The sequence below is a fragment of the Triplophysa rosa genome, linkage group LG6 (assembly GCF_024868665.1).
Source record: "Triplophysa rosa linkage group LG6, Trosa_1v2, whole genome shotgun sequence".
Taxonomy (NCBI): Eukaryota; Metazoa; Chordata; class Actinopteri; order Cypriniformes; family Nemacheilidae; genus Triplophysa; species Triplophysa rosa.
The window spans coordinates 21,137,751-21,148,828 of record NC_079895.1 but is presented as its reverse complement, the minus strand read 5'-3'; the positions used below and the strand labels follow the sequence as shown (position 1 = coordinate 21,148,828).

Here is an 11,078-nt window from a genome sequence, read left to right as displayed (position 1 = left end):
TCTCTGTTGCATTAGATCAACTTAAATGGACAAAAACTGTGCATAATACATATTTTGAAATCAATTTAATTTGGAATAAGATGTCTGGACAATATTGGTGTGATGTGAATTTTTAAATTCTAATAATAAATACCTCACAATAGGCTAAATCCCATGAAATATGCATTAATCACATTATAACCTATTTAAAAAATATCCTACATGAGCTACTAAAACAAGAACTCAGTGCTTAAAATACTATGTATTATTACATGGTCATTATTACATGATTATATTTATACCATACATCGGGGAGAGCAATCTGATCTATGCCGTCAATTAGTCTACAGCAGATGGCAGCACATGCCTAATGCAAATCTATCTAAACCATAACTAATTAGAAAAACAGGGCATAAAAACAATTGGACCAAAGTCTAAGTTATTACAATTCGGTCAACTTAATAACTAATATTGTCATCCTAAAACATTACACTATATTTGAATCATGTATAGGCTATCTAAATCCAATAAGGAAAAATCAAAGCAGGGAAACAAATCAATTCATGATTTTAGTCAAGCAGGTATGCTACTTAAGATAGAATGTTTTTAATCAATTTAATCTGTTACAAGCAGTCTATATCATTAATAGGGTGCTGACTAATAAGTTAGAGAGGTTTATCAATATTTGTTTCAGTTTGTTCAAAGGAGACCTGATTCCACCAATCAAATCGTGTCGCTCCAAACTTTCCACCAATCAGAGAAGCTTCTGTAACTTTTAGAGAACAGTTTCGGACCCGCTCGGTTCCGTCGGTCTGTTTTGATCCGCTGTCAGTCTGTAGGTGGTGAAGCCTAGATGGGGACACTTTTGTTTTTATGCTAATATTTCCTTTACAAACTGCGGCGCTTTTGTCAACGTTCAGGTTTATATAGGGGGAGAATGGTGACATTTGTCTGTGGTTGAGTCGTGTTTCTCAAGACCTCTCGAGATTGTGTAAGCCTCTGCCATGAGTTGTTTGGAGGTTATGTATCAGAGTTATGGAGCTCATCATTACTTGCCTGCGACATCAGCGGCTGCGGCAGCAGCGGCGTACAAAGCGGCATATTACCATCATCAGCAGCAGAAGCAGGTACGTGACACACAACTCAGAAGCTAGAAATAGAAAGTTTATCTTATTTTACTGAATTAGAAAAAAAACAGTACTGAACATCGCCAGTGTCACTTTCCTAGTAAAACTTTTACAGGTTTAACTTATATAGTGGTGATTATGTAAACATGACACTGGTTGCTACACTACTTTAAAACAGTTGTCGACATTTTATATATTTGTTGATTTAAAAAAGCAATAACTGTTGTTTATAATATACGATATTTAGGTTGCATTTTATATTACTACCTAACTTTCTGTGAATTAAATGATGTTTAGCCTAATAATAACATGTTTTTATGATGAGCCATTAACTGACTTGTATATGAGAACACCAATACTGTTTATACATGGATACATATGCATACATGGATTCTCATGATGTTGGTTGAAAGAATGCACAAATGCAAAGATGTAATCTGGAGTTGTTACTATAAAGAAGCTAAAACATATTAAGTTTAGAATAGATATTTATAAAATTTAAGATTTCTATAAAGTTTTTGTAATTGGGTCACTACTGTAATTCCTACTGTGCTATTTTATAGTATTGATAACTTTCCACAAGGCAATAAAATTTCTACAACAAGAATGAACAAACCTTTGACTAGTGGATAACTCAATTCAACATGCACAATTGTAATAATATAAAACATATCTAATATTATACTATGAAATTTGATCTGGAATTTTTCGAATTCCATGCTGTTAATTATAACTGGTTGTTTTTATGCTGTCGCACATAATTATTTTTCCACGTAAATCAGCTCACAATAAATGTGCCAAATGTGGTCACCAAGCCATCAATTCAAAGACAATCCTGAATCCTCAGCGTCAGCGATCTATTTTGGAAAAAATCCAGGTGGTCAATGCATGTGCTGCAGCTTTTAAGCCCTGACTAGTTCTTTTTCGTAAATAACATTGAGCTGTTTGTGTCTTTCTTCAGAAGAAAGGTCTCTACAGCAGGATGCAGGATTCCGAAGAGTTTTCCTCACACTGTGGCCAGAATAAACAGCATGCAACGCTGAAGCCCCGCTCTGAGCCTGAGCTTCAGAGAGAAGAGGAGCAGAATGCTGAAGAAGAGGAGCGGTGTAAGGAGACGCAGCCTGCCGAGACGGAATACTTGAGCTCTAGGTGTGTGGTGTTCACCTATTTCCGTGGAGACATCGGGGATGTAGTGGATGAACATTTCTCCCGAGCTTTGAGCCAGCCCAGCACCTTCACCAATAATGCTAAGACCAGCACGCTTCATACTGGAGGACCATGGAAAGGTAGGAGAATTCAATGTTTTACAGATGAAAAACTTTTTACAAAATTGTTTAATACAATACAATATTGTAACTGCTCAGTATATAACTACTGTATGCAGCATGAATAGCAGTAGATACCAAAGGATGACACCAACTGAATTAGCTCAAAATAATTTGCATTTTTAATAAAAATCTAATTGTTGGCTCTCCGTTTCAGATGGAGGCTCCCACTCTGAGAGTCAATGTGGCTCTATATCATCGTCCCTGTGGGGTAGCAGCTACCCATCTCAGACCAGCCCGTGCGTCCCCTCCTCTCACCCTGAGTTCCCCCACACCGCACCCTTCCACCCTGCAGACACTGGCATCTGGAGCAGCCACAACCTCACACAGACCGGCCTGCCCCCTCATTCTGCTCTCACTGACTCTTGGCACTATGGCCTGGGTGGCCAAAGTGGAGCAGGATACGCCCATGTACATGAAATGTACCCGCACATGCATCCACGCCACCCGCATCCGCATTCCCACGCCCACCACATGCTCCATCGCACTCACAGCCCCGCTCTGGACCCTCGTTTCAGCCCCCTTCTGCTACCTGGTGTCAGAGCATCTTGTAGCCCTACTTCCTGCACAGATGGAATCAAGACAGAGTTGGAACCGAGCAGCATCACAACACCTACCTGGCCTGCTTCTTTCCATGGGTCAGTGGATATCTATGATACAGGTGAGATGAGATCATGCAAATTTAACAAATCATGTATTAATTGTTTTGTATAGCATTTGTCTAACTAATGTTACAATATAAAGTGCTGTAAAGAATACAATTATTTATCACAGTTTGAGTAATTTCATGACCATTAGGGTATCATGATGAATCTCGCACACAATGCTGAAAATTCCCCCCCAAAATATTAATATATATTTTTGGACCACTTTCATTCTCTGGTTCATTTTATTTAGTTATTTCCTTATTCTCACATGAAATTACTTAAATTGGTCATGCCATCCAAATATATTAACAACAGTATAGCAAAATTTCTACCATTTACACCACTGCCTTTATGTGAAGTTGTAGAATAAAGACAAAGTGTTTTAACCTGATTTATGTCTTCACCCACAGCACTTGAGCAAGATAAAGCAAAGGCCAGTGTTTGGTTCTGAGAAGGAGAAGATTCACTGGGACTTTATGCCGTGGACTGGACCGTTTCTGTTGGGGACCACAGTACTGCATGTGGAATCTTTCCCAACAAGATTTTCTTGGGAACTATTCAGGGAGACATCAGTCTTTATCAGTGAGACAAGCACAAAAACAGCTTTGGGGAAAACAAGTGTTTTTCTAAAGCATACCATCCTGTCTCAGTTTGTGCCTTTAATGCGTGCTCACGGATACAGATTCAGGAGGACTCTTCTGGCATCTGGGCTTTTAAAGAGCTCTACAGTCTACAAAGTGGTATCTACTGTACAATGCCACATACCCAAATGATGTTTAAGAGGTATATCTCCATCTTTCTTTGAACAAGAGAGGTTTCTCTTTGGTTGTTGCTTTATATGTACTCACCACAGGTTCTGTTGAAAGAACTGGATGTCTTAGTACAGTAAAAAAAGGCAGAAATTTGTGAATGTTGGCTAAACGGTGGACTTTCAAATAAAAGTTTATTTACTTTAATATATTTGTCTGAAGTAGTCTTGTTATGTTACTGATTTTTATTTTTTGCTTTGTAATATGTGTTAATCAATTTTTTTATGTCACATTGTCTTGCCTTTGGGGAATACGTCATTACTGCTAATAATAAACTGCTAAGTTTTGTTGGCAAACAGTAGGCTGTTTTGTTTTGACACAGTCACTCAATCATAATGAGTACTCTCCCTAAAATTGCTTGATAACTGCTTATGTTATTGGCATGAAATGTACTTTTCCAAGCCACTAGGAAGTAAGGCATTTGAGAGGTCAGTGGCACCAAAGCACATTCATGAGTTGTATAGCAGGCTAACTCTTATAGTCTTGACCAATTTTGGAAACAAAATACAGACAGCGCAACATCTCAATAGGGACAGTGTCATTCCATTCACATTTAGCTTCATCCCTCACAAAGCCACAGAATCTGGGATGTGTTATAAACTGTATTATATTCCAAAAATGTTTATGTGAATGCTTTTAAATGTCAAAAGTTGGCATGTGCTTCCAGTCTGAATTGGAGACAAATTGAACAATTGCAGTTAAAACAGACTCCTTATCCATTTCAGATATGTTCTAATAGTGATTGTGATAAACCAAAAGAATGTTGAGATATGACTCTTTGCGTAACCTCGACCCAAATCCACCCAAAGAATGCGAGGAGCGTAGAATATGCACTCTGGTGTGAAATTAAACATTATTTTGGAGAGCTGCAGCTTTAAATATTTTTATACCAGCGCTGTGCCAGATATTGCATTATATTCTTCGTAAAAGACAGCTGTTGGGCTGGTCGTCTTGTGGGTGGAGAGGTTTAGTTAGTGTGAGTGTAGGGTTTGAGAGTGAGATCTCTGACCAGGTGGCTGCAATGACCCTAGGACCTCACCAACTGCTTCATATACTGAGTCATAATTAGAAACAATGTCATTCTATATTTCTCAAACCCAATAACAAACATAACATTTGGAAATTTGTAATTATAAAAAACAAATGAATAAACAAAATAATGATTAAGGGAATTGAATTCTTTGCAACAAGAGCACAATCTGGGCTGGGTTTCCCGAAACCTTAACGCTACATCATTCTTAAGTTATATCTTAAGAGTGGTTGTGATAAATGTGCAGGGCATGAAATCATTAACAAGCAATAATGAGGAGACGAGAGGGCGGGAACAAAGACGAGACTGGAGAGAGCGTATGGCAAGCCACAACAACAATAAATGTCTCTCTCCACACAAAACATGAGACTGCCATGATCCTGCCACAAGACCAAGAAAGACATGACATGACGATCATGACAATAAAGGGTGACTAATAATTTTAATTTATGGCAAAAATCACAAAATATGGAGATAGAAGGATTCAGAAGGACAGGGCCGATATCCAAGCTGTTCCATTATATGCAAAAATTATGCTGTCAAACAAGATTTTCAGCGAAAAGCTCAATTTCACCCTGTTTCTATCATAGGACATTAAAAAACATTTTATGGTGCTTAGTTCTTTTTGTCTACTTTGGAGTCATTCCTGGTCTTTTTTATTGTATATACTTGGTGGCCTGGTCAACCATTAATATCAATCAACGTATTCGAGTTAAATGCTGTATGTGTTTAACATAAAGTAAATTATGTAATGTATCTTTAATTATAATGCAACTTTGAAGCTACAGTATCATACTCTGAGATTTCTTGAAAAAATGACTGTATACAGTACTAATCAAACACACAATGTGTTTGTTTGATTTTTTAAGACAATCAGAAACCATTCCTGCCAAACCTTATCTACCGTATGTTTGCGATATACAGTAGAACAGATTTGTTTCAAATAGGCAGACATCAGTACTGAATACAAACACAAAACAAAGTCTGCAAGGAAACATCTACTGTACATGATTCATGAACACAGCACATAGTGATGATGCAGTGCTAATGTAATGTGCCACTGTGTTCATAGTTTATAATATATATTTTTTTTTTTTTTGGCTAAAAGAGGGGAAGATGCTGTATATTTTCTTCTCTGGCTCATGATATCTCAGCAGTGCACAAGGAAACTGCTCCACAGGCTCTGCTCCTCCTTCAGGAAACCATCCATTGGAGACATGGAGCCCCTGCCTGGATCATGGGAATCTGAGCACTGAGGCTACAGCCATTTACATTAGCATGTAATGCACTTCTATGCTAATTTCTGTCGGCTTCCAGTGGCACCCCTTGGAGACATTACAGGAACTTTCAAACCAGGCAACTGATACAGGACAGCAAAGGGTGTGTGCTGATCTTTATTCCAATGAGTGTACAGATTTCATAAGCATCTTGTTGATAGTCATCTACAAAACAGTGGCATGCAGGATATTTTAGCTGCACTTGAAAATGTGAAATAATATCAACATGATGAATATAACATGATTAATAGATAACTATTATATGGAATGTGAAACAGAATGCACACAATAAGCAATTTATATTCTTACAAATCTGTCTATATAAATTCTATGCCATAGTAAGTCTAAATTAGCCTAATTATGAACTAACAACATTCTTAAACAGCAAACCATTCAAAGACCTTTTTGTCCCATCATACTTGACAGTTCAATGTCCAAGAACTGGGGTAAGCCAATGAATAAATTCTTTTCATCACAGTTTAGAATCAGCCAATCAGTCCAAATAGTTCCTTTAAAGTCAGTGAAATGATATGAATGGGCTTACTGTGTGTCAAACAAAAGCACTGTGCGTAAGACTGGAGGGCCACGCCAATTCACCCTAGAAATCAGAGTATAAAACATCTGAGTCATATTTCATTATAATTCTTATGGAGCAATGATTGACCAAACCCTATGACAGTTGAAACTATTAACATAGGCCTATCTTTCCTAAAGCTGCATTGTTTGATGTGTTATTTAGACCTTTTTCAAAAACAGAGCATGCTCATTTTAAAAACTGTTAAAGAAAAACATTTCATTAATGCCATATATTAAATAATGCTGCTGTATTTTCAAAAATAGAGTTGATATATAGCTCTGATGAATATTTAAATATATAAGCATAATCATCAAAAATAATCAAAACTATTAATATGACTATAGAGCTTGTTTGGCTTTATTGAGCTCATGGAAGTTTAAAAAGAGAAGATGCCAAGATCTGAAATAAAAAGTATATTTAAATCTTATTTCAAGACAAGATGATTTATTTTTACGATAAAGTTTCTTTTAGGTTTATCGCAAGTGTTAAGGAGCTTTTAGCTGAGGGTGATAATGTTATATTGTATTGATAAAGTGAAATACACACTGTGACTGTTGTCTGTCTATTAGAAACAAGCTCATAATTTCTCAGATTAGCCCCAACTAAATTATTTTAAAGAAATAGACAGATGAAATGTTGATGGTGTGCTTAATTGTAAACAAATACACAAAACCTTGGTGTCAGATTGCCAAGCGAGTTAAAGAGGGTCAGTCAGCAGAGGGGCTTGACTTCTCACACTAGGAGAAAGTTGGAGTGCTGATCTGTCAAAACAGAGCTCTCTTGCTCGTCTCTCACCCACATTCCGAGGTAATTGAGCTGATGATTAGTCTAACAATCACCAACACAATGCCAGCTGCCAGGATGTGAAACGACCTAATACTGGCATCCCCATTTGATTCCGCTTGTTCGTTTAGTGGAGTAGAGGAGCACATGGCAATCATAAAAACGCTTTAACCAAACCTGATCTGGGCTGGGTTTCCCGAAACCTTCATATCACTACGTCGTTAAGAATATATCGCTACCACTCTTAAGGTATAACTTAAGAATGACGTAAGCATTAATAAGGTTTCGGGAAACCCTGCAGCCCAGATCTTTCATATCCACATGCCAATATCTCTTTCTATTTGGGGGATATAGTTTGGCTAATTTACTTTCCTCATGCAAGCCGGTGGAGATAAAACGCTTCCCTATGGCTCTGTTTGGATATTAAGGGCAGGGTCCATATGCTTTAGCCAATACATGTCAACACCCTCCTAAGTCGAATTAAATTGAGCATGGTGGTTGAATTATACTGCATATGTCTTTTGATTGAAGCTCTTGTTTGTTTTTAGTGCCTCCTGACCATAGTTGGAACAGACTGTTCAGTTTCATCGAAGGAAGTATGTAAGGAACTGCCTTAAGTTCGTCTTCAAAACTGATTTTTACAGTTTCAAATGAAATTGTAATCGTAAATTAATGAAAGTTTTTTTATTTGTCATTCAGTTCATTTCATATGAATTTCTAATTTAATTTAAAACACAATTATTAAAAGTGCTTTAAATTTTAAATGGATTTTGTAATGAGAGGTCAAATATTAACACACATCTAATAATGTAGCAAATACTTTCTGATTTTCTTGTAGGTCACTTTAAGAAAATGCAATGAAAATGCAACTGCTTTAATTAATATTTTGTTTGTGGATTTATAGTTTATACTTATTCATCCCTTATGTTTAAAATTCTACAGTCTTTGGCATGTAAGGTTTTATTAGATCTGCCAACCTTACATGAACTTTAATGGCAAACCATTTTATCTGTACTTTGAAGAATATCAGTGTAAATTCCGACAATCAAAATATGGTGGGATTCACCTATATTCAACAGTACAATAAGGTCTGTTTACTTATGTGGCGTGTGCTTGCAGAAAAATGCATTTTTGCACAGCCTGTTAAATTACTGGTGTGAACATGTGGTCTGTGGTAACGCTGGCAGCTGGCATGGTAGTAAATCAAAGTGAAACACAGACCTAATACATGGGCTTAAGTCAACACTGATGAGTGTTTAAAATCAGCCGTAGGAATATCTCATCAACATTATTGCTCACTCCACCTGCAGAGTGCATGCCCACCCACAGCGTAATGAGAGTGCATACCTCACATTTAATGAAAGTTTAGTTTCCCCCTATGTCACACTGTGCAATAAAAGCCTAATGATGCTATCAAATATGTAACAGCAGTTACTGTTGGTATGGTTTAATAAGTAAATACCAATATGAAGATGATGGTTTATCCATACTGTATATGTAAAATTTCTTTGCATTAAGAAAATACTTTATTATTATTACACAAGCAAATTTTATAACTGCATGCGTTTTAGAGATGCAAGTCAAGTGAACATTACTGAGCACATTCATGGTTGTAGTTTTTCTAAATGTTTAGCTCTTATTACTAATTTGGCTGATGATTTTAGCCAAAGTCACTTATTGGAGTCTTTATAATAGAACAATCCCCATGGAGCAACCTGGTGATTGTCTTTCTCAAGGGTACAATATGATTTACCCCTTCGCACAATAAAGTTTTTCTCTCTCTTTCTTCATGTATAAAAGTATACTAAATCACACCTTTCTTTCTTGCTATTTCATCTCATTCTAAGCCATTTTAAAATGTCTGCTCAATCCATAACTTGTTATTCCAAACCCTATCCATCTTATCCTTGCCACAAGTGTGAATACTATGTAGGAAACCTGAGTAGGACTGTAGAGTGCAATGCAAAGTCTATTCCCACAAAACTCTATTTAAACTTTTTAGCCATTCCAACTGAAATTCCATTTCCCTCATGAAGAGCCTTTCCACTGGGCTGTGGCATCTAATTTGGACACTGATACATGTTAAAAGTTATTTATCCAAATGTCTGAGCCCTGGCCCGTGGCCAGGCGGAGAGTTGAGAGTCTGGAAATGGTACAAGCTTTAGGAAGGCCTGTGAGAGGTTCCTTCCTCCTCCCCAGAGCTGAAGACCAAACATTTTCAATAGGGGTGATAATCAGCGTGACTTGTGGTCATCCGACCAGAGGAAGAGATTCATTAGAAGGCCTGCACCCGTTTGCATGTTTTCTTCCTCTGCTCGTGCCTGAACCGTCTGTGGTCTGATGATGGATGAGGTGAGCAGGTGGTAGTCCTGGACAAAGTGCATGTTGATTTTTCAAAAAGTTTATAGCACTCTGATTCAGTTTCACTTCTCTCCAAGAAGACAGACCTAGTAGAGATCATCTCAGACTCCTACCATCCCAAACCATGATCGTTTAAAAGTATGAAAGTGTTCCGTTTCTGTGCCACCAATTGGAATGGTAATCTGTTTGTTTCAAAGGCTGATCTAGGCTGAACATATTAATATTGGTGCGAGATTTAGCCCATTCAAACCATTTAACCTCAGAAGTATTAACCTACCCTTATCTCACAGGAAAATCCTGATCACGCCCCTAAACAATAAACGAAAATGTACAAATTCTCTATAATTAATTTTTTTCTTGAGCTGATTTGTACATCCCATGTGACTGATCATGTGACTCCATGAAAATGACGTCATGACAACGCTGATAGGCTAATGGCACCCGGAGCCCTACGCCCTTCACTAATGGTAAATTGTAACTCCAGGATCATGTGTGCGCTGTGACGTCAAAGAGAGCAGACAGGGACGAATGAAAATCCATTTGAAGCTGCTAAGAGCTTTTCTGAAAAGAATACAGTCACTTCACCTGCAACCAGTTAAACGTACTTTCAGTCAGAGATAGTCATTTTGTATTCCCTAATTGACATTGTCAGGTGTGCTGTAACTTTTATGAAATATTTAAAAATTACCAGATTTGCATGAAAATATCATTTAGCACAAGAGAAGCACTCTTATCTTTATTTTTTCTCCATTCTCTTTTACCTCTTAGCCAGGAGCACTTAACTGTCTGAGTCTGAAGAAGGCTGTTAGGTAATGAAGGGCAGTGCTCAGTCAAGGGCTAGAATAAAAGCACAGAATATATGCATGGTTAAAATATTTCTCCACTTTAATAAGAGATTAGTAGGCACCCTCCACCTGTTTCTGGGGTTCAGGGCAGGCGCTTGGCAACGGGCAGACTGGGCTCAGCAAGAGAGTGCGGCCCCTACATCTGTTTGGCACGTTGTGCTTTTCAGTCACAATGTCAGGCCACAAGCTTCTCGTGCTCACAAAGAGATCACTGTGTTCTTCAGGACCCAAACCAGCCCTCAACAACCACCGCAGCAAAATAAACAAACCCAGGAATGTAAATTCACAATATCACTGCTTATTTCAAATCTACCTACA

General features: G+C 37.6%; 1 protein-coding gene across 1 annotated transcript; it reads left to right on the top strand.

The window, feature by feature from the left end:
- Positions 1-377: 377 nt before the first annotated feature.
- vgll3 (vestigial-like family member 3) lies at positions 378-4,137 on the top strand. The gene is made up of 4 exons (XM_057335463.1): positions 378-1,106; positions 2,068-2,392; positions 2,589-3,092; positions 3,489-4,137. The coding sequence occupies exons 1-4, from the start codon at positions 984-986 to the stop codon at positions 3,527-3,529; spliced, it is 993 nt and encodes a 330-aa protein (XP_057191446.1). The 5' UTR covers positions 378-983; the 3' UTR covers positions 3,530-4,137.
- The last annotated feature ends 6,941 nt before the right edge of the window (positions 4,138-11,078 follow it).

What these genes read in the sequence shown, in the direction of transcription:
- vgll3 (XM_057335463.1), top strand. Translation starts at nt 984, where the DNA reads ATGAGTTGTTTGGAGGTTATGTATCAGAGTTATGGAGCTCATCATTAC. An exon ending in ATCATCAGCAGCAGAAGCAG is followed by an intron (nt 1,107 to 2,067) that starts GTACGTGACACA and finishes GTCTTTCTTCAG; the next exon opens with AAGAAAGGTCTCTACAGCAG. An exon ending in TACTGGAGGACCATGGAAAG is followed by an intron (nt 2,393 to 2,588) that starts GTAGGAGAATTC and finishes TCTCCGTTTCAG; the next exon opens with ATGGAGGCTCCCACTCTGAG.